Source organism: Protobothrops mucrosquamatus, unplaced genomic scaffold (genome assembly GCF_001527695.2).
Source record: "Protobothrops mucrosquamatus isolate PMUCROS unplaced genomic scaffold, P.Mucros_1.0 scaffold2208, whole genome shotgun sequence".
NCBI classification, from domain to species: domain Eukaryota; kingdom Metazoa; phylum Chordata; class Lepidosauria; order Squamata; family Viperidae; genus Protobothrops; species Protobothrops mucrosquamatus.
In genome coordinates, this window is record NW_015388300.1 from 367409 (window position 1) to 392959 (window position 25551).

General features: G+C 57.8%; 3 protein-coding genes across 3 annotated transcripts; 2 read left to right on the plus strand and 1 right to left on the minus strand.

Annotated features, from left to right (window-relative positions):
- Positions 1-360: 360 nt before the first annotated feature.
- Positions 361-6638, plus strand: LOC107295054 (N-acetyllactosaminide alpha-1,3-galactosyltransferase-like). The gene is made up of 4 exons (XM_029285759.1): positions 361-383; positions 2573-2710; positions 2942-3617; positions 6546-6638. Exons 1-4 carry the CDS (start codon positions 361-363, stop codon positions 6636-6638), a joined length of 930 nt encoding a protein of 309 aa, XP_029141592.1.
- A 309-nt stretch (positions 6639-6947) lies between these two features.
- LOC107295055 (dual specificity testis-specific protein kinase 1-like) lies at positions 6948-13025 on the minus strand. The gene is made up of 8 exons (XM_015824346.1): positions 12837-13025; positions 9678-9811; positions 9506-9554; positions 8534-8683; positions 7937-8110; positions 7698-7781; positions 7404-7490; positions 6948-7049 (listed from the first exon to the last, which is right to left on the minus strand). Exons 1-8 carry the CDS (start codon positions 13023-13025, stop codon positions 6948-6950), a joined length of 969 nt encoding a protein of 322 aa, XP_015679832.1.
- Positions 13026-17238: 4213 nt separating this feature from the next.
- Positions 17239-24923, plus strand: DPP7 (dipeptidyl peptidase 7). The gene is made up of 13 exons (XM_015824347.1): positions 17239-17275; positions 17534-17647; positions 17911-18050; positions 18150-18313; positions 18487-18622; positions 18756-18837; positions 19030-19196; positions 19803-19863; positions 23116-23234; positions 23634-23790; positions 24249-24313; positions 24430-24500; positions 24797-24923. Exons 1-13 carry the CDS (start codon positions 17239-17241, stop codon positions 24900-24902), a joined length of 1419 nt encoding a protein of 472 aa, XP_015679833.1. The 3' UTR covers positions 24903-24923.
- Positions 24924-25551: the final 628 nt, after the last annotated feature.

The window sequence follows — 25551 nt, forward strand, 5'->3', positions numbered from 1 at the left end:
AGAGCTGCTTTCCACCCGGAGAAGCTGTTTGTCTTCTCATGCTTGTCTGGGGACCATCCAGATGTCTTGGACCAGAGTTCCCGGGCAGTTCAGCCAAGGACCACGTCAGCTGGGAGTTCTGGAGGCTCCAGGCAATTGGCACATTTGTAGGGCATAGCTGAGAGCTTCCCAGCCCCACCTGGGCGTGGAGACAGTTAGGTGCTTCTGCAGAGCATGTGTTCTGCCCACACACACAGGCGGTCTGCCAGCCAAGCACATGAAGGTGATTGTTGGCTGGAGTTTGCCTGGTACAGGCAGGTGACCTTGAGGTAATTAAAGGTTGTTTGTTCTCCTTTCAACAGGGATGAGAAAGAACCCTGGATGGACAGCAGCAGCAGCCTCCAGTAAGTCCCCTCCTGCTGTTGCTTTTGCTCCCTCCAGTCTGTTTGCGCCACCCAAAATGAGTCAAGGCTCTCCCGATGATGCTTGCCGGGCAGAATAAGGGCATTTTTACCTCGCCAGACTTTAAGAATCAAGGCGCTATTGCTTCAGCCTCAGCCTGGCCCGGCCTTTCTCGCAGCCGCCCTCTGGCGCCCAGGGGCATTCAGCTCATCTCCCCTTTGCTCGTAGCGGCAAAGACCCAGCTCTAGTTATTGGCTGCTCCAGAAGCGAATGGGCAGCGGGGCCTGGATCGGGCCGCTGCATTTTGGCCTGACGGCACGTGGGCCAAGGATCCTTCCACTAGGCATTGCCACAGTGAGGAGAACTCGCAGTCCCAATTCTCCTTGCCTGGACATCCTCCTTACTTAAGAGTGAAAGTGGAGGTGGCAGATGGCCAGTTGCTCCTTATTTGCCTCCAGTGTAGCCACTAACCCCTCTTCCGCTCCCAGAGGGACGGATAGCTTTTGCATGCAAACGACAATCGCTGTGGGCCTTTGCACAACGGGAAAGAGAACCACGGAAGCGCCTTGCTCAATGGCGGGCTTTTAAGCTTGCAAAATGGGCAGTGCGGCTGATGACTGACTCACACAGTAGCACAAGCTAGATGCCAGTGAGGCTGCCTGCCTGCTGTCCTCCCCCACCCACCCCGTGATGCCAGGAAGCCCCCTGTTCTTAGTGGAGGAGCCTGCATAGCCCCCCCTGGCAGCACAGGGGCCTACCTCTTGCCCAGCAGAGGGATCAAACAGACCCCTGGGCAGCCATGCCAGAGTCCAGCCTCCCCTGCGGTATAGTTCAGCTCCTGGTGACCACATTGCGACGTGCCCAAATTGTTTCCTTGGCACCAAATTGTTTCCTTGGTGTGGCGAAGAATAAGAAATCTGCATGTAAGGAACTTGAGCCAAAAGTGACCGGAGAGAAAGCCAGCAGGCCAGGAAGAAAAGCAATGAGTTCAAGAAGAGAGGTGCCTTTGTTTCCAAAAAGAGACACTTGGCTGCCTGGTTGACAGGATCTGATATGGGCTTCCTGGAAGAAGGGGCACACCGGACAGGTCTGTGTGAAAGCCAGTTGTGGCCACAAGCCGGGAGTCTCTCTGCAGAGCTTCTCAGTCATCCAGGTCACGGCTGTCTAAAGGTGCTTTCCCAAAAGACAACTGGAGAACTGAAGAAGCTTCTTGGATGAGAAGTGAAACATTTTCAAGGAAAGGAGAACCCAAGGAAGTCCAGTTGCCTTCTGGGATAGCACCTTTGGGACAACCAGCCAGAACCACGGCCAGACCTTATTCTGGTTACCTTCTCCTTTATTGCAGAGAGGCGTATTCAACCACAGAGGCTGGAGAGATTGCACTGAGCAGCTGGTTTCACCCAAAGTAAGAAGTCTATTTGGACTCAAAAGTGAGATGGAGGGGGGGCAGCTTTCACTGGGCGTCCGCCAGGCTTCCTCTTTTCCTGCCACTGTCCACAGTCAAAAGGTTTTGAGAGACGGGGGCTTTTTCACCCGCAATGGGACACTTCCTGGGGAGCGTTTCAGAGGCTTAGAGCCCCCCCCCAAGGAGCGAAAGCCCAGCACAAGACCGAAAGGAAGCTGCCTCCACCTGCAAAGGCAGAACCGAAGGCTCAGTTGAGCAGGACAGGAGACATTTTGCCCCGGCCCTTCCGCCTGAAGGGTCGAGTACCGGAGCGGTGGCTGCTCAGCTGAAAGAGGCGAGCAGCTTGGCTGACACTCGGATCAGCCTCGCCTGGAACCCCAGCCAGCTGAAAATAGCCTGCTAAAATTAAATGCAGGGAAAGGAAGCTGCGGAACGGCTCCTGCTTTGTTTTGCTTTACATTGAATCCCGGGGAGTAGCTTTCCCAAACATCTGGCTCCAATCACAGTGCTGAAAGGCAAAAAGTTTCCTGCTTCCTGCCACTCCCTGGTAAACCTTTTAACATGAGGGTGGAGAGCTGCAGCCAAGGCCACCCTCCAGCGCTGAGGCTCCCTGGCCTCCTGTCTCCAGTAGGGAAGAACGGGGGACCCCTGCTTCCCCAGCTGCCCCCCCTTTCTGGAAGTCTGCTTCGGAGTGGGTGGGGGGGCTGAGTGAGGGTGAGCTCTCCAGATTCGGCCAAGATGACCAGGGAGTGACCCTCATCGGCCTTCTCTTTCTGTCCCGGGCAGCGCAAGGATAGAAATCACTGCCCTGAGCCCGTGGTCGGCCCCCATCGTGTGGGACGGGACCTTCGAAAGCGCCCCCCTGAACTATCACTACAAGCGGCAGAAGGTCACCGTTGGACTGACCGTTTTCGCCATTGGGAAGTAAGCGCTTCGTCCAGCCAGACCCGGCTCGTTTGGCCGAGGAAGGTCCCCTGAGCATGAGATGAGCAGAGGCCTGTCCAATCTGGGGGGGGGAAGGGAAGGGAGGGGGCTGAGGCTGCCGGACTCCGGTCGTTCTGGCTGGGCTCAGATGGACCGAGGGCAGGGGGTGGCAGCCTGCAGCAACCGGACAAGCCCCTCCCCATCCCTGCTCTGTTTGCCTTTTCCATCCAGGTACCTGGACAAATACCTGAAGGACTTCTTGATTTCTGCAAACACCTTCTTCATGGCCGGCCACAAGGTCATCTTCTATGTCATGGTCAATGACCTCTCCAGAGTGCCCAAGGTCAAGCTGGGCCCGCAGCGGATACTGAAGCTCTTCCACGTCAAGCAGCACAGCCGCTGGCAGGACATCAGCATGATGCGCATGAAGACCATCGGGGAGCTGATCGAAGACTCCGCCCGCTTCGAGGTGGACTTCCTCTTCTGCATGGACGTCGACCAGGTCTTCCGGAGCTTCTACGGGGTGGAGACCCTGGGCAAGTCCGTGGCCCAGCTCCATGCCTGGTTTTACGAGGAGGACAGGAGCACCTTCACCTACGAGAGGCGCCCCGAGTCGGCCGCACACATCCCATACGAGGAGGGAGACTACTACTACCACGGAGCAGTCTTCGGGGGCACCCCTCTGGAGGTCCTGAACCTCACCCGGCAGTGCTACCAGGGCATCCTGCAGGACAAGGAGCGGGGTGTGGAGGCCATCTGGCACGACGAGAGCCACCTCAACAAGTACTTCCTGCTCCACAAGCCCACCAAGCTGCTCTCCCCCGAGTACTGCTGGGATTACAAGATCGGCTGCCCCTTTTACATCCAGAACGTAAAGTTGTCCTGGTTGCCTAAAGAATACGAAGAGGTCAGAGGCAACTCTTGACCTGCCCCACGCCCTTGAACTGACCAACGCTGGCCTGCAGCCAACGCTCCAGATGGATACGTTAACAGCACGGCCGAGCCTCACTCTGTCACCTGCTGCAGAAGAAGAGGGGCAAGCTGGGGGCACAGAGGGGCTGGCAACGGTGAGGAAGAGGGCAGCTGTCTTCTGCCACCGTCTCTGGCCCCTCCTGCCCCCTTCCTTTCTCACAGCATCGGACACAGATTGCTCTGGGCAGTCTTTCTCGGTCCATCTCTGGTTTTGTGAATTTGCGAAGAGAAGTCGGGGACGGAAAGCGAGAGCTGAGTCAGGCTGCACCTCCACACTTATACGCTGGTGCCGGGTGGAAGGCATAAAGAATTCAGGGGGTGGCAGGGTCCGCAGAGGAAGCCCCCGGACCCTCTTTTCAGATCCTTCTGCTATCAGATCTCGTGTTCAGATTCTGGGTGAACCTCCTCAGAGGGGCTCTAGGGAGTCACGCTAAGCCAGTGGGTCAGCGTCTCTCTTTTTCCTCCCCAAAGCTTCGTTTTCCAAAATGGGTTTTTTCCCCTCCTGGGGATTCAAATATGCAGGGGAACGTCCCTTACTCAAAGCACACCTGGGGGATATTTTTTCCTTCTCCCCTACCCCAATAAACAAAGCTCACCAAAGTTGGCAGCCTGGACAAAATAAAATAAAATAAAACAAGACGCAGCTTTTGTTCCTGTGCTGGTACAGAGGACGGAGGGGAGCTTTGTCCCTCTTGCACCTGCCAAGGTGCCCAACTCGCCTTTGTTTGTTGAAGCACCTGCTTGCAGGCTCTCCTTCCGAGCTCATTTGCACAAGCCAAAATTAGCCGTGTTCTGCTGTGCGTGTACTTGACTGCGCACCCCCCTGGGTTGATGGGGGCTGAAATTGGATGTCGGTCCTTCTTCCATTCTTCTCCTTTTGTAGTTTAGAGACAGGCCTTTTCTCACCCTTAGGGGCACAAAGGTTTGGACCGGCCTGCAAGGGGGCGCTGCTTGAGCTTAAGAGGGAGCTCAAATCCTGGGCCTGCCCCACAGACCTCTAAATGCCGCCTGGTGGGCTGCCTCGAGTCCTTTGCCTTGAATAGTCCGGGGTCCGGTTTCAAAACCCTCTGCATCCTGAAAGTTCAATCCAGTTAGTGGCTGGCACAAGGGGCCTCTTCCTGGCCACTCCGTTTTACCACACAAAAATGCACCCATCATCCAGGGAGATTTAATGAACTGGTGTACCTGCGAGCGACAGGCTTCCCTAACTACCTTTAGAAATCAGTGTGTTAGTTAATGTATTGCCTTGTAAATGACAAAACAATAAATTCGAATCTTATTTTGGCAAGCCTGATGAGATGGGGATGAACGGGGAGAATTGTGGCTGGAATTTCACAGCTCTCACCAGGAGGAGGAAGCTGAAATCGAAGCGGTGTTGAAACGCAGCCGAGGGGCGAAGTGAGCCAAAGCTGGCTTCTCTGGTTCTCAGGGAAGACTCCCAGGCACAAGTGTGGGGAGGCCCACGCAACGGAAGGGCAGCAGTTCCTGGCACAGATGCTTCTGGGTCACCATTTTGCAAACTTCCTGACCTCCGAAAGCTGGTCCTGCCACTGACCAGATGTGGGACCATTAATCCAGGGGGAAGCTCCAGGCCCAAGAGGTGGGCTCCGGGGGCGTCTCCTTTGCCTTTTTGCTCAGGGGCCAGACGTCATCCGGAGTTGACTCCTTTGCTCGAAGAGGCATCCGCTGTGAGACTTCAGCAGGAGCCAGTAGCAAAACCGCCTCTAGGATCAAATCCAAGCAAGCCTTTCGTGCTCTCGGAGCACTTCTAGGGCTGGGATTAAAATGGCAGCTGGAGAGTGGCGCCCAGGAAGGGCAGGAAGGAGCCTCCTTGGCCTGGCACTGCATCCACTGACCGAGAGGAGGGGGGGAGCTGGAGGTGCCTGGAGAACGCCTGACTGCCCCCCTCCAGCAGAGGGCTGTGCCAAATGCAGCATAGCTGGTGAAAGGGCACCACCACGTGGCGAGCGCAGGTCTGCCAGCACACCCACTCTGGGCTCCCAGAGACACTTACACACACACACACACAGAGAGAGAGAGAGAGGGGGGGGGAGTGCGCGGGCTGTCACTGTTTAAGGAGTTTCTGGGAAAAGCTCACAGGCTATTTATTGATTTACAAAGAGAGATCCATTTGCAGCCTTGGTCTGGAGAGGGCGCAGCGCTGTCCTCAGCTTCGAAAGGCCGGCCGCCAGCCCCAGGACCTTTCGGAAGGCTATTATGGGATGCACACGGCCTTGGGGGTTCACAAGGATGGACTCAAGTGCTTGCAGTTTGGAATGGGTTCAGGGTCTCTCTGTTCCTGGGGGTTTGGAAGTCCTCTCAAAGCCTTCTCTGTGGGACGAGCTACCCGAGCCTTTTTCCCACATGTGTCTTCCTGGGGACCCCCTGACTCTGTCCCCCTACCTCCTGCTCCCCGTGGCAGAATCGCAATGACTCAGCCCAGCTGGGGTCCCAGGGAAGAGAAGTGGGGAGGGAAGAGAGAGGGGGTGTTCACCAAGCCTTCTTGTGGACCAAGGGGAACTTGGGCGGCTTCAAAAATCGGGGTGCCGCTTGGCTGCTGTTCTGGGACAGGGACTGCCCAGTGAGTGGCGGTTGTGAGGCTGGTACCTGGTACAGGAGAGCCAAGCCAGGCTGCAGGACAGCCCCGCTTTCTGCTCGTTGGCCTCTGCTCAGGATCTGCCTCCCGCATCGTTGAAGAAGCCCAGAAAACTTGGCTGGAAGACAGCACCCCCAAGCAGCTGAGACGTCCAGAGGAACCCCCTCCCCTTCTGCAGGGGTCCTCCCACCTCAGGTGCGCCCAGAGAGCCAGGCTCATCTCCCTCTACAAGGGCACCCCTCTCCGGGCCTTAAACCCCCTTTTCAGGAAGAGGACCGCTTGTTTGCCAGCAACTCCACCCCTTCCCTGGGCAGCCTGGGGCAGGGTGGGCAGGATCTGGAGGACGAGACGGCAGCCTGAGGAGTGAGGACTGAAGGCCACTCGGCCCCCGATGGACTTGGCTGGTGGCTATGGCAGGCATGCAGCTTGGCTCATTGGCCAGAGTCATCTAAATGGGGGGGGGTTGTTTTCTTGCAACAATATTGCTTGGTCCACAAGAATCTGGGCCTCTAGAAACGAGGCGGCAGGGCTGGGGAGGGAGGGAGGGCGCTCCGTCTTCCAATCCACAGGCCTCTGATCTGCCCCAAAGGGCCTGATCCCCTCCTCCTCCCACAGAACCTTCTCTGCTGAGATATACAGCCTGACTCAGTCCACATCCCGCCAGGTGGGTCAACCTGGGGGCTGCTGCTCCTTCGGGAACTCCAGCCGTTCCGCCGTGTCCTCCAGTTCCTCCAGGATCTCGGAGAAGGAGGGGCGTTTGAAGGCTTCCATCTGGGGAGGGGGAAGGGGGGGACAAAAAAATAACGGTGTGCCAAAGGGCAGCTCGAACCCCCAAGCCCTGCCAAAGGCAGCCCACTGTGGGAAATGGCAAACTCCCTTTTCATTACAGATGGCGACGTGCTTTTTCCACCTGCTCTGCAGCCAGAGGCCCCTTCGTGGTGTCTCTTCCTGGGTCTAGAACTCTTAAGGTAGATGGTCCTGAACAGAGAAGCTCTACTACCCAGCACTCTCACCCAGGCCTGCTCAACTGCTGTCTCTGCAACCTGCAAATGCTTCAGAGCTGCTTCGGCTAAAGGGGGGGGGGCAGGTCGCATCGCAAGAGCCTCTTTTGAAGGAAATCCTCACCCTGCAACAGCTGGCAGCCAAATCTAAAACTCGCCTGGGACACTCTCGGATCATGCTGTGGAAGGCAGCCACGTCCAGTCCGTAATCCTGGAGGGAGAGAACGCGGGTGTCAGGAGGGCCTCCCTCTTGCCCCTCCCCCAATCGGCTTCCCCCCTAAACTGCCTTCCCAGAGACGAAGGAAGCAAGGGGGGGGGCCTCGGGAAAGCTCCCAGGAAGGGCAAATGCTTTCCAGCTCAGAGTGGAAAGGGCCATCCTAACCAACCTCAGGGGAGAGGAGGGGGTCCCGGGAGTCACCTGGGTCCGTGGTAGCACCTCGGGGTCGGCGGGAATCCTGCCCAGAATTTCACAGAGGACAATGCCAAAGGAGAAGACATCCACCTGCCGGAGGGAGCTAGGCTCAGCCAGGGGGGCTGTCAACGCTGCAAATACTGTATTTGCCAGTCCCCCAAGCGCCCTGCTCTTCCTCTCCCCGGGGCGCCCCCCAGGCCCAGGCCCAGCCAGCACCCCTGGGGGGAGGGGAGGCAGGCAGGCACCTTCTGGTCGTAAGGTTCTCCCCGCAGCATTTCGGGAGCCATCCAGAAGGCTGAGCCCACCAGCGAGAGCTTCCTCTCCGGACCCTTGGCCGAGAGCTCCGCCACTTCCTTGGCCAGCCCGAAGTCGGTCACCACCGCCTCCCGCCCTCGCTGGGTCACTCGGATGAGGCAGTTCTGGGAAACAGACGGAGGCCCCTTCAATCCCCGTCCAAGCCCCCTGGGAGTTCTGAAGGGGGGGGGAGCACCGGGCTGTGACTGGGCTGGCCCTTGGAGCAGGACAACCACCACAGGTCCGTCCCCTCTTGGCTGGCCCAGTGGCCACAGCCCCCAAACAAGGGGAAAAGAAACCCACCCCAGGACAGCCTTCGGTAGGACTTTCAGGAAGCCTCTACTAGGCTAAGCCAAAGTGCTCGTCCATTCCTGGGACTCGGCAGACCGCCGCTGAGCACGGAGGCTCCTTTGGCCAAAGCTAACGAGGCAGCAGCAGGCCTCTCCTTCCGGGGTGTCTCCTACTCACTTCCTCGGAGACCCCTGGGCAGGCCCCCCCCCCGCAGTTCTGCTGATTCTTTTGGAAAGGAGGTCGAACTGAAAGCCCACCTTGGAGTTGAGGTCGCGGTGATAGATGTTCCTGGAGTGGAGGTAGGCCATCCCGCGGGTGATGTCCGAGGCCAAGTCCACTTTCTCCTTCCAGCCCAGGGAGACGTCTTTGCAGGCCAGCAGCTCTTCTAGGCATCCCCCGTTCACGAACTGAGGGGGTCCCGAAGGGAAGAGGGAACGCTGAGTCGATTCCCTTGGTGGCCGGGATAGACGTTATTCTGCCTTCCACGCAGTGCTTGTGAGTCAAGGCAGCCTTCCCAGCCCCGCAGGCCCATCATCCCCGCCATCATCAACCAGCCTGGCCTCGGCTGAGGAGGATGGGAGTTGTAGCCCAGCCCACCTGGCAAACGCCCCTTTGGGGAAGGCCGGGCTGAACTGCACGCTCCCCCAAGAGGAAGACAACGCAAGGAACCTCCAGGGGCAAACTAGAACATCCTCCCCCGAGCTTCTATATTTCTCAGAGCAGAATTTACCACACTGGGGAGTTCCCTTTTCTTTTTTTAACAGTGAGATGCAGACTCATTTTTTACAATCTCAGTCCTAAAGCACCAAGAGGGATGGTCCAGATGGAGCTATATCGGCCCCCTGATTCCCCACTTTTGGGGGCATGAGGCCAATTGCAAGCCAGATGGATAGATGACACTTATTTATCAAATGAGTGTGTTGCTGCGATCGCAAGATTCTTGGAGACACACAAGAATGCCACAAAATAGCACGACGTGAAAATAAAAGGGATAAAAAAGTCTAAACGCAAAATGGGATGCCAGGCTGCAGAAGCCCCCAGAGAAGCTCAGCTTCGCTTTCTCCAGAGGGCGGACCAATTTCCCACGGGAAGACGTTCCCCAGAGCCGTCCCCACCACTGAAAATCTCTGCTTCCTGTCCGGCACCGAGATCAAGGGGTCCTCCCTTTAAAAGGCAGCCTAGCCTGGATGGCAGCTGCTGTTTGGGCAGGGGAAGATCCCCCCTCTTACCTCCAGAATGGGGTACAGCTTGTCATCCTTCACGCAGATCCCGAGGTACCTTACAAAAAAGGAAAAATCGGGTGATTGCCGAGATGCAAAGTTAGATCAGCCTGAAAAGGGTCAAGGAAGCTGAAAGTACCCACTGCCACGTGGCCCCCAGGGGATCTACTCAGAGACCTACCTGACGATGTTGGGGTGGGAGAGCTTCTGCAGCAAGCTGATCTCGCGCACAATCCCCTCCTGGTCAGCATCGTTCTTGTAAATCTTGACCACCATCTTGACCACCGTGGCCTTCCCCCCAGGACGCGGAACGACCTGCCAGAAGCCCAGGAAGAGGGATGGCACGAGAGCAGGTGACATCCTGCCCAGCAGGAAGGACAGATCCGAAGCCGGCTGCGTCCATCTTTGGGGACGCCCACCCAGATATTCCTCCCGGCACAGCTGCCTCTAACAGGTTCAGGGCTGTCTCTGGAAGATCCGCCCAAATATGACACCGAAACAGAGGGGAAGTTGGCTCGGGAAGGATGCGGCCCAGAGCATGAAGGAAGATCAGTTAAAAAAACCAGAAGGGGGAAAAAAAACAACGTCCTGCTCTTCCCAAGAGATCTCCTGGCGCTCCCTTCTTCCGGGCGCTTCCAGAAAGAAGGAGGCCAGACGGGCTGCCCGTGGCTCCCGGCTCCAATAATTAAGGAGCAGATGGATATCAGGGCAAATCTTCAGCTGCTGTTGGCTCCACGGATTAACGGCTGCAGCAGCCACCATTAATAGCCTCATCCTGCCCGCAGGTGCCTCTAAGCCGCTTGGAATTTACGGCGGCTCCTGCCTCTTCCTGGGGCCAGGAATTCCTCAGGTTAACTACACTCTGCTTGAAACGGGGCATCTTGGAGAAACTGCGTTCGCAGCTGGAAATTGGAGGGCAGAAGACAGACGCAGGACGACTGAGATTCACTTGTATGGTTTATTTCAGACAAGGGTGTCTGGGCAGCTTGCAAGGATTAAAACGCAGAAACACACCCCCCCCCCAACGCAGAAGCCCTGGACCCCAAAGATAAACAGTAAACCAACTCCCAGAAAAAGGACACAGTTGTGCTGTTACGCACAACTGCCCTGTCTGTTGTCGCTTTCTTATCACCCAGGCCAAGCAAAGCTCCGGCTCTTCCCATTCTGGCAAGCTCACTTATTTGTCATCCTGAGCCAACTGTCTTCCCTGTGGGTGGATCCCAATTCCCATCTTTCCCAGCCTGTGGAATGGAAATGATGAGGGCTGAAGTCCAGCACATTTGCATTGGAGAAGGCTCAATGCAACCACGCGTGGGAACCATGCTAAGTACGGATCTGGGATGCTCCAGGGACACGGAACAAAAATGTTGAAGATATTTTTCCTAATGAAACCTGCAGCAGCAGCAGCAGGAGTATTTTATTAAGCTATGAGTAATCTGGAGGAGGAGCGGGGGAAGAGATCCTTTTAGTGAAGCCGTGATCACACCCAATCTTTTAAAGGGATTCAGAGGGATGTTGTAAAGGTTTCTTTCTTGTAAAGCCTTTTAATTGACCGTCAGCCTCATTTAGCTTCTTCTCGGCAGTTGGAGGCTCTCTATCCTCCCCAGCTGCCCTGCGTGGGTCGCCTGCCCGCCACACCCCCCCCCTGCTTAGGAGCAAGATTGATGTTGGCAGCCCGGCCTCTCCAGCTCCATAAAACACCCACTAGGCCATTTCCCGGGCAGGGCGAATGAGGAAGGAGCCTTGGCCAGCACCAAAGCGAAGCGAGCCGCCACTGGGTTACGGCAGCCTTTCTTTTATTGTTTTCCAATAAAAATGCTTTTAAGCTGCTCATTAATTCTCTGCCTTCCTTTTCCTACTCAAGGCGGCAGCGGGCACCGCTACCCTGCTCGAACCATCAAGCATTCCAGTCAAGCTGGCATTCAGACTCACGAAGGGAAAGGTTAATGATGGGCACAACCAGGCGCTCAGTGAGCCACGAAAAGCGTGCGCAGTCATTGTGCCCGCTTTGCCCCAGGAGGAGCCAGGAGGAGGAAGGGGAAGGAGGGGGCCTGAAACGGATGGCCAGACGGGGCTAGGACAGGCCAGCATTCCCCAAGCTTTAAAAAGAAGCCGCCTCGGTTTTGTTGGCTTTGGAAAGCTGGCGCCTTCATTCTGCCCGAGAATCCAGCCACACCAGGCCCAGTGACCCAACAGGCAGCCTCTCTTGTGTCTGGCCCTGTTTTCTCTGGGATGCAAGAGCTGCCCTGTGGGGGAGGGCCAGCCTCAGGGGACTGGAGAGGAGCTGCCAAAGGCTTTGCAGCAACAGGAAGGATCCTTGAACTCGGACCTGCCTTTGTTGTGCCCCAGCCTGGCACCAGGTGCCTCAGCCGCCAGATAAGGAGAGAAAGGTGCTGCCCAGCGGTGGCAGATCCTGGCTCGCTCCTGACGCAACTGCCCCTCACCTCTAGAAAGCTCCAGAAGGTCATCCTGTCAAACTGCAGCAAACCTTCTTGGCTATCAAAGGTTTTGTCCTTCTGCAGGAATCCTACCGACGGTGAGTTAGGGACATGAATAGCCATCCAGAAAGGTCTGGGAAAATAAGGACTGTGGCCAGTTTGCAAATGAACAGGCACCAAGAGGCAGAGGTGAGGATTAGTGGGGGAAGGTGGCAGGGGATAAGCACCCCCGGAAGGAAGCGAACCAGGAGCAGCGGCGTTCTTAGGGCAAGCAGAATGCGTGTCGTTTAAAGGCTAATCTCCCTTTTGAGAAACACCAGCTCTTGATTTTGCCCAAGAGTCCGGCCACGGTCCACCCCTGGCAGGAGACATCTTGGGTCAAGTTCAGTCACCCTGGGGACTCCTGCCTCTTATGTTCTCTGCCTGAAAAAAAGCAACTGCTTTCTCTCCCCCTGAACCCAAGGTATGTCCTGGCACCAAGTGCCCTTGTCTCCGTCTTGAAACAGACTTGGAAAGGGTGACCGTTTGCTCAAAACAAGGGGCATCAGCTGGACTTCTCTGGTTCTCCCCCGTCCCCCATTTTCATAACCTCTTGCCTGATGTGGAGACGATGCTCTCTGCACACTCTCCTGGGCTCTCCTGACGGTCCCTACGCAAGGAATCAACTAGCTACGGAGTGTAAATGTTGAGGCCTGAAAGAGTCCTCTGAATACCGAGAAGCAGGCTTAAGAGATGTAATCTGCTCAGATTGGCTTTGCCCCCCCCCTTCTTCAAACCTTGTAGACCTGCTGCAGCTTCCACTCCCCAACCCCCCCACCTCCCCTGAGAGGAACTACAGCGCAAGGGGCACCCAGGGCAGCCTGGTGGGTGGGCTAGCTCAGCATGCCTGGGTGATGCCATACCTTGAAGACTTTGGAGAAGAAGCCGCTGCCTATCAGCTCCGCCTCAAAGTTTTCCCAGAATTCCAGCTTCCGGACAGCTGTGCGCAGCCTCTGCCACCGGTCATCCTCTGGGCAGTAAGCGTCAGGGGTCTCCTCGCAGCACGGGGTCGAGCCAGACAAATCCGGAGGCGCCGGACCCACCTTGTACATTGTAAAGGCAGGCACTGCAAAGTGAAAGAAAGGAGAGTTTCCTGTCTCAGCCCCTTCCGAGGCGAGGCTGAGCGTCCGTCTCCATTTCACAGCTAGCCAGAAGAGGCACCACTGGGAGGAACTGGGGCTGAGTGGTTTTCCAGCTCAAGGGCTCTCTGGCTTCTCTCTGCCCAGAGCAGAGATGCCCTCAGATCAAGCCGGAGCTGCTCTGGTATTGAAGAGGGTGCTCAAGACTCCTTTGGGACTCTCCCGCCAGGAAGAAGCTCACACGAAGGGCCACACTTGGCTGCTAAGGCCCGTTCTCTCCCCCTCTCTGCTCTGGCTGAGCCACCCAGGTGCTAAAGCCACGGGTGTGGGTCTCGCAGGACCCCCGACCAGACCCAGGTTCATGCCTCGCATTTTGGGCCTTCCCCATGTTCAGTCCCTTGCCGTCTGGGGCAGCCCCTCCACGGACCTTCTGAGCAGGGCAGCATCTGCAGCAGGCCCTCCTTCCTGGCATCCGAGGCGGAGCTGCCGACTCCCCCGGCACCAGGCTGGATGGGCAGGCTCTGAGAGGAGGCAGCCTCTGTTGCAGAGACCCAGACGGAAGGAGGAAGTTCTTTCTGGAGACTGGTTTTACTACATGGCAGTTCTGGCCTCTTCTTTTAAGACACAGACTGCTAGCAAAATGGGGCCATTGTCCCTCTGACAAAAACAGGCCTGTTGAGGAGGGAGGCTGCAGCCTCCAGTTTCCCAGGCTGTACACAACAACACAGCAGGAATGCACTTGTGGCACCCGGACGGTTCAAATCTGCTCTCACGTGCCTCTGCTTCGCACTTTACAAATTCTAGCTCTGACCGTCTCCCCCACTCCATTCCTTTTGAGCTCCACAAAACGTTTATCTGCAATGAGTTCATTTTTGCAGAGGGCAAGCACAACTCTCTCCTTCCAAACCTGTAATCTGATACCGGGCACAACATTCAGCCGCTTGGGAGAAACACTTTCCATACAGAGAAGCCGCAGTTTCTGTTCATGGACACGTGAGCCTCTGTCTCAAACCGATAACTCCAGCATTATTTCTGATAAGTTTTCTTTTTGAGATTCCAGGCCACTGACCGCCTTCGGCTTGATTTGGTGGATGTTTTGTTTTTAAAGAACTTGGACTGAACCTTGTGGCATTTGGAAAAACAAATCAGGTACAGAACAGGCTGGTGCACAGAAAAATAGCAGCCTCACTTTGAAAATCAGAAAAGACAAAAATAAATTAAAAGTAAACAAGGATGCAGCTGTTGCTATTATTTGCCAGCATTGCAGCTTCAGTCTAAAGCAGATGGTCTTGCTGGACCCAAGAATTTGACCCACTGCAAGGCTATGACTGCGGGAGCCATAGGACACTCGACTCCTGAGGCCTGCCACAGAAAGGACACAACAGCCACGGCTCAGTGGCAGGACAGAGGTCCTGAGGCCCAGGCTGATGGAGGTGAGGCAAGGACTGGATACAGACCACACTGAATTTTCTTTGAGGGGTTCTTAATACTCTCTGAACTTGGTTGTTTTCATTAGCCAACTAGGTAACATCACCAGTGCTAGAAGGAGCATTTGCAGCAAGCCCCACCAGCCTGATGATGTTAGCTACTTTGGGCCATGAAACGTCTGCCAGAGAACAGCCGAGCTCAGAGAGCACCAAGGAGCCTCCGTTCAACCGTGAGCTACAAATATTCCCCTTTATTGAATTTTCTTTCCTTGAATTACAGAGAGCAGGCGGGCAGAGCGTCTCCAGATACTCCTCGCCAGAGAGGCTGTGTGGGCTTCTCACACTATTCCCCCCCCTTCTGCTGCGGATCTCATTGAGAGCGAAAGCAGAGGTGGTGCGGATGCCCAGAGCCCTGCAGTGGCAGATCAATGCCAGTTCCATTAGGCAGAAATAGCTGACGGGGCATTCCTGGCAGGGACAGGCCTGGTCTGCTCTCCAGAGCTACTGGAAAGCTCAGCTGATAGGATTGGGGAGGGGGGAGTAGTTTCAAGAGCCTTTTGTTCCAAGGCTTTCTGGAATCCGTAGAGGAGTCGGTGGCCGGTTGCTAGGAAACAGGAGCCGTTCCTGCCCAGGTTGACTCCTGCTCTGGATCTGGAGGCCAGGAAGGGAGCCCAGAGGCTATCAAGTCTAGCCCTCCAAGGAGAAGGCAAGGGTGTCCAGCCATACAGAAGCCATGATCCCAGGGAACTCTGCCTCAGAGAGAAGGACCAAGTATGGCAGGAAAGCATTCAACTAAAGGGATAGCCCAGTTGCAGGCAACTCGCATAAATGAGTCAAGCCGTTGTTGTTGTTGTTGTTAATTGCGAAGTCGTGTCCGACCCATCGCAACCCCATGGATAACATTCCTCCAGGTCTTCCTGTCCTCTACCATCTTCTGGAGTCCATTTAAGTTCACGCCTACTGCTTCAGTGACTCCATCCAGCCACTTCATTCTCTGTCGCCCCCTTCTTCTATTGCTCTCAGTCTTTCCCAGCATCAGGTTCTTCTCCAGTGAGTCCTTCCTTCTCATTAGGTGGCCAAAGTATTTGAGTCAAGCCGTATTCCTTGGCAAAAGTCTGGCTCCAAATATTTGTACCAGTTTTGCTCAATCCAGAGACTTTCAGTTGCATTTCTTCCCTGAATCCCAGTCTTCATATTCTCTGCGTAGGACACCACATTCCCAGATCCAGTCTCTTGACTCCGAAGCACAAGACAGGCCCATGAACTCCGGAATGGGCAGACCTCCAGGACCACCAGCGTCCCCGACCTCGCTGCACCCAGGGAAATCTGCATTCCTGCCACTAATCCCCAGGCGCTGCGAGGTTTTCCTTCTCAATCCACACCAGCTAAGACCTTGGCCAGCCGAACAAGACTTGGCAACACAAATCCTGCCTCCACCTGACAAGTCACGTACCCAGCCCCACCTGGGCTGGTACTCACCAGGCAAAGATCTGGGTCAAAGGATGTTGAGCTGCTGGATTTCTCATAAACACAAGCTAAGAGCAAAAACTACAGAAGACAACTCATCTGGCAAGAGGCTTTTGGGGGGAAAGGCGGTTTAACCGAGAACTCTGGTTAAGTCAGACGGAGCGTAATTATAGCTGTGAAGCAGCACCAACCAACGTGGCATGTTCCTCCCCAGAAAACACAGCAAGGGGAGAATTCGCCCTCTCCCTTTCCAGGGGAGGGGAGGGGAGGAGAGGGGGCAGCCGGCCCTCCCCCTCCCCAAAATCTCTCAGGGTTGCCTGAATTAAAAGATGGGAGCCAGATCTCCCTCCCAGGGCTCAGGCGGACGGGAGGGCTCCTTCACTCCTTCACTCCCCGGCCTGTCCTGGGGGCCACAGCAGGAGGACCCGCCGAGCTCCCGCCGGGCAAAGCAAAGCAACCTGCGCCGGGGGAGGGGGGGGATCGACAGGTGGCCCCTGGGCGCCGAAGGAGGCAAGCCGGGCAGAGGGCATCGGCCTCGCCCGCCGCCCTGCCAGGCAGCGGAGAGTTTTCACGGGGGGGGCCGCTTTCCTCTTTGGGTCACCCCCGCGGGTGGGTGGTGGTCGCGGGGGGGCTGAGCCAGGCTGAGCCCTGGGAGCCAGGCGGCCGCCTCCTTCGGGGACCTTTCGGGGCGCCCTCGGGGCTCGGGGGGGCAGCGGGAGACCCCGGCCCAGGGGATGGGGGGGGTGCTGGCTCGCCCGGTACCTCCGCCGCCGCCGCCGCCGCCCACTCCCCCCCCGTAGGCACCGGGCAGGGCCGGCCGGGCGCGCACTCACCGCCGCCTCCTCCTCCTCCTCCTCCTCCGTGCCGAGCCGAGCCGCGGGGCACACAGAGACCGCGCCGCCTCCGCGCAGCTCCCGCCTCCGCCTGGCCGGGCCCGGCGCCACCCAGCGGGCGGGCGGGGAAGGGAGGCCGCCGCGACCCCCGGCCGCGCATCAGGGGACCCCGGCAGCCTCCCCTCCCCCTCCGCCTCCCCCTCAGGCACGGCCGGGGCCCGGAGTCTCGGGGGGAGGGGTCTGGGCGCCCCCGGAGCGCTCCTGAGGGCCGGCCGCGGAGCATGTGCAGAGGGCGCCCACCCGCTCGCCCGGGAGGGGGGTCTGTGGGGCGGGAGGGGGAGAGCCGAGGCGGCGGGGCGGGGGGCTTCCTCAGCCGGACCCCCCCCTCGACCCTCTCGGGCGCCCGGCGGGCAGCGCGGGAATTGCCTCACGCCCGAGGATGGCGGCACTTCGGTCACCATGGCGACGGATGGCGCCCTGCCTCCCGGGGGCCCACGTGACTTCAGCGCACGTGACCGGCCATCCCTCGGCCACGTGACTGGCGGAGGCGAAGCGGCGGAGACATGGAAGCGAGCCCGGCGGGACCCCCGCGCCCCTCCCTCCCCCTCCTCCCCCTCCTCCTCCTGCTGGGGCTGCTGGGGCTGGGGGCGGCAGGTGAGGGTCTCCGCTGCAAGTCCCGCCTGCGCCGTCCCGGGCGGGGGGCTGCGGTGGGGCGGGGGCCGCGCTTGCTAACGCCGCCCGGTCTTCCCCGCAGCCCGCAGCGGCGCCCAGCCGGCCTTCCAGGAGCGCTTCTTCCGGCAGCGGCTGGACCACTTCAACTTCCAGGCCTGCCGCAACCGGACCTTCCTCCAGCGGTACCTGGTCACAGGTGAGGCGGGGGGGCGGGCGCCTGAGTGGGGAGACTCCTTTTGCAACCGCAGGTGGTTGCTGAGTGAAGCGGTCCCTACGTGAAGTTGTGACTGTGCTCGTGGTCAAGCTGCCCTTTGCTTGACAGACATGCAAAGGTCATAAAAGTGAGGACCGACCGCCTAACGACTTTTCCAGCACCATTGTAACTGCAAACGGTTGCTAAATGAGGCAGTTACTAAACGAGGGCTGACTGTGTTTTCCCCTCGCCGCTGTGTCCCGCAGATGAGTTCTGGAGGCCGGGGGCCGGCCCCATCTTCTTCTACACAGGGAACGAAGGGAACGTCTGGACCTTCGCCCTCAACACCGGCTTCCTGCTGGAGCTGGCAGAGCAGCAGGGGGCCCTGGTGGTCTTTGCCGAGCACGTAAGTGGGGCTGCTGCCGGCTCCGGGCAGGTCCACATCTCGGGTGCCGCCGGGGCACCGTATCCTCACTGGCTCACCTTTTCTCCTGGCTTGTTTTAGAGGTATTACGGGAAATCGCTTCCGTTTGGAGCAGAGTCCCTGAAGGGGCAAAACGCTGGGCTGCTGAGCGTGGAGCAAGCCCTGGCCGACTACGCGGTTCTCATTGTGTGGCTGAAGGAGCAGCACCAGGCGCAGAACTCGCCCGTCATTGCCTTCGGGGGCAGGTGAGGGCTGCTTCCTACCTAGCAAAATAGCGGGTGCCCCGTGCACCAGCTGCACATTTTTAGAGCGCCAAAGATCCCGATGAGGCTGTGGTCCCTTCCTCCTTCCAATGAGGCCAAAATTCTCTGCTTCCTCTCCAGGAAAATAACCGCCTTCTCACTATCCCTCTTCACAGTTACGGAGGGATGCTCAGCGCCTACATGAGACTGAAGTACCCCAACCTGGTGGCCGGGGCCCTTGCGGCCAGCGCCCCCGTGCTGTCCACCGCGGGGATTGGAGACCCTGGCCAGTTCTTCAAGGACGTCACGGCAGTAAGAAAAGGCGGCTTGATTGGGTGCCCTTTTTTCTACTAAGCGAAACGCATCACACACACACACCCAGTGAATCTGAAATAATCCCATTAGCTTTCTGACTCAATGAGGGAATTTTGTCTCTTTCTTCCAGGACTTTGAGAACTACAGTCCAGAGTGTGCCAAAGCTGTCCGAGAAGCATTCCGACAAATCAAAGACCTCAGCCTGGTTGGAGGTGAAGGAAGGAGCCCTGAATAGGGGCGAACGGCCCTTGGGACAGTCACTTTTTAGGGTGTGAAGTTGTGGGCAGTTTTGCTGCCCTGCACTTGGCCAGAATGGTTTAAACCCCAAATGCAGTTTATTTCACAGGTCGAGGATGCCGATTGCGGCACCCTTAAACTCGAACGCGTCTCTCTCTTGTGTTAAGCTTATGGGAGAATCAGCACGGAGATGGCGCTCTGCCACCGGCTTTCGACTGAAGAGGACGTCAAGCAGCTCTTTGGGTTTGCCCGGAATGCCTTCACCATGATGGCGATGATGGATTATCCTTACAAGACCGACTTTATGGGCCACTTTCCAGCAAACCCCGTCAAGGTAAGTAAAGGCTTGGCCTTCTTCAGCTGTAGGGCAGCTCCGTCCCTCAGGATACCCAGCTTGGCAAAAATAACCCCCGTTTTGTGGTGGTGTCTCTTTAATGCCGATATTGTAATTTGCAAAAATACAGTTGCAAGCTCTCCACACCCAAACCCTTTCACGTGCCTTTGCCCAGGGCTGGTATGTTTGCCAAAGGGTAACCAAACATCGCCCCTCGCTCGTTCGCTCTTTCCAGAGAAAAACCAGTTAAGTGAGACACCCCCCCCCCCAAATGGAGGTATTAACAGGCCTCTGCAAGACAGAGCTAGAGAGAAATTTTGGCCCTGTGGCTTTTTTTCCCTTTTCATGACTTCTGTTACAGACGGTATAAGCACTTTGGGATTTGGGGCAGAAAGCATAAGATTAGTAGCAATGGCGTTACAACATGTTTTTAAGCTGGGATGAAACCCCAAACTGGCTAGAAAATAGATTATATTGGGTCAGCCGGCAGGTAGCCAAACTTGCTTTCTGCTTTTTTTTTGGGGGGGGGGAATGCAGATGTGCTCAATTGCTCTTGAAGGGGAGGGGGTGTTGAGAAACTGAGCCTGGGTGTGTCTGTTCATTCAGGTTGGCTGTGAACTGATGTTGGCCAGTAAGGATCCCATCCGAGGGCTGGCAGCTCTTTCTGGTGAGTCCATGCTCTGTTTCATTCCGCAAATGCTGCCTTTCTCCAGGGTGGGGCTCAGACAGAATCACTGCCAGTTCATGTCCCTGAGGGTCACCCCAGGAAAAGCCCAAACTGCTTTGATCCAGCTATTTCCCCCTGCCGTCCGAAGGCTCCTCTCTCTCAGCTCCTCCTGGGCCTGCCATCCAGGGCGGCAGGTGAACGAAGCAGCAGGCGTGATCTGCCAGAGCCCGGGGCAGACAGCCCACCTTTACCCAGGTTCCCCTGCTAGGATGGCAGGCCCAGATGCCGTCCTCTTTGCTCCTCCGCCGCAGAGACCCCCCGCCCGTGACGTAGAGCTGAAGCTGGCTGGTGGTGAGGCTGAAGTGGCAGAGGTCGACGGCCGACAGACGGAGCCGGGCCCACCGATCAGTGACGGGGCAATAGTACTCCGCCTCGCTCACAGGGACCCACTCCTGGCCCTGCAAAGAATCAAAGCGTAGGGCAGAACCAGGGGGCATGGCAAAGAGCGCCCAGCTGGGCCTCGGGGAGTCCCGGGAGCCCACACGGGAGGGAGCAAATGCCACCTACGTTGGCCAGGGCTCTTCCTCCCAGGCAGAAGATGCGGTCTCCCACCGTTGCCATCCCGTGATCGCAGCGGGCAAAGGCCATCGGCCGGTTCCTGACCCAGCAGCGCAGGCGGGGGAGGTAGCTCTGCATGGCGCTCAGGGTCTGGCCCTGCGCGAAGCCCCCTGTGCCGGAGAAAAGGGTGGGTGCTCCTTCCTCTGCCACTGGCCCCTGGGGACACAGGCTGCTCTCGGCCTGGAAAGCGGGCGGCCCCAAACCCGGGGGCTTCTCGCTCCAGGGGGGCCAGTGCCAGCCGCTCCTTGCCCAGAAAGAGACCCTTTCGCACCTGAGATGTACAAGATGCCTCCGTGAGTCGCCCCCGCATGGTCAGCCACCGGCACCGGAAAGGGCGTGAGGGGCCGCCACGCGTTCTTGGCAAGGCGGTACTCCTCAGCCATGTCGGTCGGCATCCCCAGCAGCGCTCCACCCCCCACAGCCACCAGTCGCTCGTTCAGCACCCCGGCGTAGAAGCGGGTCCTGGGCACCAGCATGCTCGCCAGCTGCAGCCAGGTGTTGCGGCAAGGGTCGAACCTGAACACCTGGAGTTGGAGGAGGGAAAGGCCAGTGGCTGCCCCAGGTCTCAGCTGCCCACCTCTCCATTTGGGAAGATGGAAAACAGCCTCGCCACCAGGAACTCTATAATGATGCCAATGGAGAAACTCCGCTGGCCTCTTACTCTGGAGGAAGGCCAAGCCACCAGCTCTGGCCCTTGGGGCAGTCCTTACCTTCTTGGAAGGCTCCTGGCCTGTCGGATCAAAGCTCTCCTGCCCACCCATCACGAAGACAAAGCCGTGGAGGACGGCCACGCAGTGATTGTACACGGGCCCACGCAGCTTCCCGAGGGCCGTCCATGAATGGCCGTGCTGCTCAACAGCAGCCCAGATGTCCCCGCAGACGGCATTGTCTGCCGATCTTCCCCCCAGCACCATCAGCACCTCGTTCCTATGGCGCACCCGAGTGCGCTCGCTCTGCAGAAGCGGCTGCAGGTACGGCTGGCCGTGGTAGTCCAGGCCTTCCCGGAGGTATCGGCGGCAAGCAGGCTCAGTTTTCATGATGGCTATTTCCTGGACGAAGCGCTGCAGATCTGGGAGCGGTATAAAGGGAAAGCGTATGTGGCCCAGGACCTCGGCTGCCTCTCCCGGCCGGGTGCCGTTGTGGTCCAGCCAGCAAATGGCTGCCCGAAAGAGCTCCAGTTCGGTCAGCCCCCGGGTGTCCCCTCCGTCCAGGATGTCGCACAGGGTCGCCCTGTCCAGCTCCTTCAGCTGCGCAGGGTCCCTCAGGATGTGGCCGCAGTGCTTGCTCACCCAACGCTGCACCTTCAGCCTCAGTTCTTCGGGGCCGAGCCGTCGAGCGAGGCGGAGGATGGGCAGGCAGGAGTGCCGGTCCAGGGCTCCTTCCAGGAAGCGGAAGACCAGGCGCATCACCTCGCGCACCAGCAGTGCCTCGGCCGCCCGGAAGACCTCCTCGACCGTCTGCAGGGTCAGCTCCAGCCGGTTGGAGTAAAGGAAAGACAAGACGCCCTGCAGGCCCCGGGCAGTGACTGGCAGGGCCAGCTTGAGCGGGCTTCCCTGGCCGGCCGGCTCCCTGGCAAAGCGCATCCTGCAATAGCTGCTGCCCACGGCAAGGAGGGCTCTGTGGGCGGGGAACGAGGCCCCCTCGGCCTCCAGCACCACGTCGCACAGGGCATTCTGGGAACGCAGGTTCTGGAGCCCCTCTAGGAGTTTAGGCAGGTAGGTGTCCGAGCTGAGACTCTGGCCTTGCGTCTCTCCAGAAGCCATCGCCCAGGTGTCGGCCAGAAGCGGCCCTTTTCCTACCCCAGAAGACTCTGGAGCTCCCCCCTGCCCATTGGAAGCCCCTCTGGGGTTTCTGCTTCTCTGGGCTCAGCCGGTGGGATGGCCGGTCTTGCTAGCTGTGCTTCCCTCTTGTTTTTCTGGGCTGCCAGGAGAAGCAGGTCAGCTGATCCCTCGTCTCCAAGACAGCAACAGCCGATCTCCTCCCCTCCCCTCCCCTTGGTTGCTACCCACCAAGGTGTGGTGGATCCTCTGTTTCCTGGTCTGGCCAAAATGGGGGGAAAGGCAAGTCCAGGCTTGCCCCCTGCTTTTCAGATGGGGAGGGGAGGAGAGGGGGCTGCTCCCCCTGGACTTCCTCTGCCGTCTTTGGCCAGGAGGCAGCAGGGGAGGAAAATCTTGGCTTCCTGCTGCTGTTCCTAGGATTTATACCTTGGCTGAGCAGAAAGAAGCTCAGCAAGGGATGTTTTCCACTTCTTTGCCCAGCCTCCAGCAGGAGTTGCTTTCTAACATAAAAAAAATCAGAGCTCCTCCTTGTACCTCCAGAGAACGTCTTCCTTCCCTCTGCCCTGACTCGCATGCTGAAGCCTTAAGCCTTTTTGGGCACTTCAGCTTTTCCTCCAAGGGGCTGGTGGTGTTCCTGCTTCGTGGCTATCTTAGCTCCGTGTCTCCCAAGGAATTTTAATCGGAGACTTTGGAAGCAAGATGGAGCCTTCAGCCTTTCCTCTCAAGGGGCTTGGTGGGCCCACCCAGACGATTTAGGCTTAAGGGAGCGAAACCGCCCCCCCCCTCTGCCCCAGCCTTGCCTCGGTCTCTTTTGAGCACCTAGAGTGGACTCAGCCTCCTCTTCTTGCTCTACCAGGAGTATTTTACAACTCCACGGGGATGGAAATGTGTTTTGACATTTACCAGCTGTACCAGAAATGCTCCGATCCAACCGGCTGTGGCACCGGCCCCGATGCTGAGGCCTGGGATTATCAGGTACGTTGTGGGAAGAGCTGTCTCACCTGGGCTGGCCAGGAATGGAGGCGACTGCAACGGTGCCGGGTGGGGATGATGGTGTGAAGCTGCCATTGAGGGCATCAAGGCATTAGATGAGGAGGAGGAGGAGGATGCAACGAAGAAACATTTTCCAAGTCTGTGGACTTTTTATTTGCTGTTTGAGCAGGGTTTTCCAAACATCTTTGCAAAGTGGAACGCTTCTTGCTGTGGGTCTCCCATTCCCACGTGGAGGAGCCAGCTTCTCCCGCACAGAGTGCTGCAGATCCCGGGGTGCTCAGGGTGCTGACGCAGGCTAGGCATGGCCCACCCATTCACCCCAGGTCAGGATGGGAGCCGGGCGCCTGCTTTTTCTGGCAGCGAGACTCTCCTCTGTTCCAGGCCTGCACAGAGATCAACTTAACGTTCGACAGCAACAACGTGACCGACATGTTTCCGGAGCTGCCCTTCACCGAGGCTGCCCGGGAAGACTACTGCTTCCACAAGTGGGGGGTCTGGCCCCGGCCATCCTGGTTGCGGACTAACTTTTGGGGCAGCGGTGAGCAGCACCCTGTTTAGCTCATCTCTCTTAGACTTCGGCTTGCGATTGGGGGGGGGGGCTCCCAAAGGGCCCCACTTGCTCTTTGTGGTCTGCGGGAGGAGGACACAGCTGCCTCCTGTGGGCTGCTTGGGGTCTTGAAGCGCAGCAGAATGTGGTCCCAGATTCACGGGGACAAGGAGGCCTCCTGTCCTCTGGGCCCCTTTGTGAGGATACGGCCTGCTGTGGAATCCTGAAGCTTTCCTTCCAAGGCTGGGACGTCCTCTGGGCCTGGCTGGTTAAAGCCATTTTGCTGAGAAAAGCCTTTGCAGAGCCACTGAATGGTTTAAGGCGGGCACTCTTCTCCTGACCCCCCCCACCACCTGAGCTTCCCCACTGGCTCACAGGCACCTGGGGGGCTTTGGGGGCTTTATCCTTCAAACCTATTCATAACCTTGCTGCCCTTTTGACAACTGTAGATCTGGCTGCTGCGAGCAACATCATCTTTTCCAATGGAGATTTGGACCCGTGGGCATCAGGCGGCGTAAGTACCTGCTCAGCGTTCCTGGGATCTGCTCAGATCTACCTGGACCCGTTACCTGATGTCTCTCCCCCCCCACACACACAGAAAGTCTGACTCTCAGGTGTTGCCTTTCCCAGGTGCGGAAGAACCTGAGCTCCTCCCTGACTGCCATCTCCATCAAAGGAGGCGCCCACCACCTCGATCTCCGGTAGGTTTGGCCAGGTGGGCTCCCGGTGGCTTCTCCCCTCAAGAGGGGTCCTCGGATTGCACCCTTCTGGCGAGGGTCTCTGCTTGCCCTGATTCATCGGCCCTCTGGGTTCTGAAAAACAAGCTTCCACTCGTTTTAAATGTTTCAGAAAGAGGAGGCACGGCGATGGTGTTTCCCTGAAAGAGCAAGCAAATACACCTTAAAGGCCCCTTGTAACTACCTAGCTGGAGCTGTTTGCCCTCTGACAAGCACCAGGGATGGTCCACTTCACTGGGCCTTTTTTTCCCCCCCAACAGGAGCTCCGACCCAGCTGATCCCGCCTCGGCCAGGGAAGCTCGGCTGCAGGAAGCCAGGATCATCCGGGGCTGGGTGGAGGCAGCCACCATCAAGGCCACCAAGTAGTGCCTGAGTTGCCAGCCGGTGTCTAAGAGAAGCCCTCCCCCCCCCCACCGCTGGGCACAAAGGGAGGGAAACTGGCGTGTCCTCTTTAAAGCAGTGACTCTCATGCCATGGTGTGAAGAATAAGGAATAAAGCTCCTTCCAGAGGATCTTCCTGGGTCCCTGGAGGCTGGAATGAAAGGGGCCTTTTGTTCGCCTCTTTCTGAGAAAGGGTCTGGCAATTGGGGGAGGGGAGGGGAAGAGCTCAAGCACAGTGCTTAGATGCATTGAGATTGGTCATTCTAAGCAACAGGGGTGCTACCCTAGACCTTCGGACCATCTAGCCAGGGCCTCACCCACGGGGGGGGGGAAACCCAGAGGACCCCCACCCCAGGGAAAAATGCTTCTTTCCCTTGCCGGCTTGGTTTCCCTCTGGAGACCCTACAGACGGGAGTTCTCCCCCTGTGCTCTGCCACTGTCGAGGGAGGATGTGCCTGCCACAGGGCTTGAACCCAGGGCCAGTTCCACTTTTCCTTCAACCTCTCATGCAAAAGCCAGCTCAGCCCGTGTCTGGCAGGACAGATAAACATATAAGCAGTCGGTGGCACAGAAAAATGCAGCCTTTCAAAATAAATTGGAAAGTTTATTAAGGTGGAGTAGAGTTTCTGCAGAC

Excerpts from the sequence above, each read along its gene's own strand:
- LOC107295054 (XM_029285759.1), top strand. The coding sequence starts at position 361 with ATGGACAGCAGCAGCAGCCTCCA. Across the intron at positions 384-2,572 it reads GACAGCAGCAGCAGCCTCCA|CGCAAGGATAGAAATCACTG; the intron begins GTAAGTCCCCTC and ends TGTCCCGGGCAG. Across the intron at positions 2,711-2,941 it reads ACCGTTTTCGCCATTGGGAA|GTACCTGGACAAATACCTGA; the intron begins GTAAGCGCTTCG and ends TTTTCCATCCAG.
- LOC107295055 (XM_015824346.1), bottom strand. The coding sequence starts at position 13,025 with ATGTACAAGGTGGGTCCGGCGCCTCCGGATTTGTCTGGCTCGACCCCG. Across the intron at positions 9,555-9,677 it reads TCCCACCCCAACATCGTCAG|GTACCTCGGGATCTGCGTGA; the intron begins GTAGGTCTCTGA and ends CTTTTTTGTAAG. Across the intron at positions 8,684-9,505 it reads AGCTGTACCCCATTCTGGAG|TTCGTGAACGGGGGATGCCT; the intron begins GTAAGAGGGGGG and ends GGACCCCCTCAG.
- DPP7 (XM_015824347.1), top strand. The coding sequence starts at position 17,239 with ATGGCGACGGATGGCGCCCTGCCTCCCGGGGGCCCAC. Across the intron at positions 18,051-18,149 it reads TGGTGGTCTTTGCCGAGCAC|AGGTATTACGGGAAATCGCT; the intron begins GTAAGTGGGGCT and ends GGCTTGTTTTAG. Across the intron at positions 18,623-18,755 it reads TCTTCAAGGACGTCACGGCA|GACTTTGAGAACTACAGTCC; the intron begins GTAAGAAAAGGC and ends TCTTTCTTCCAG.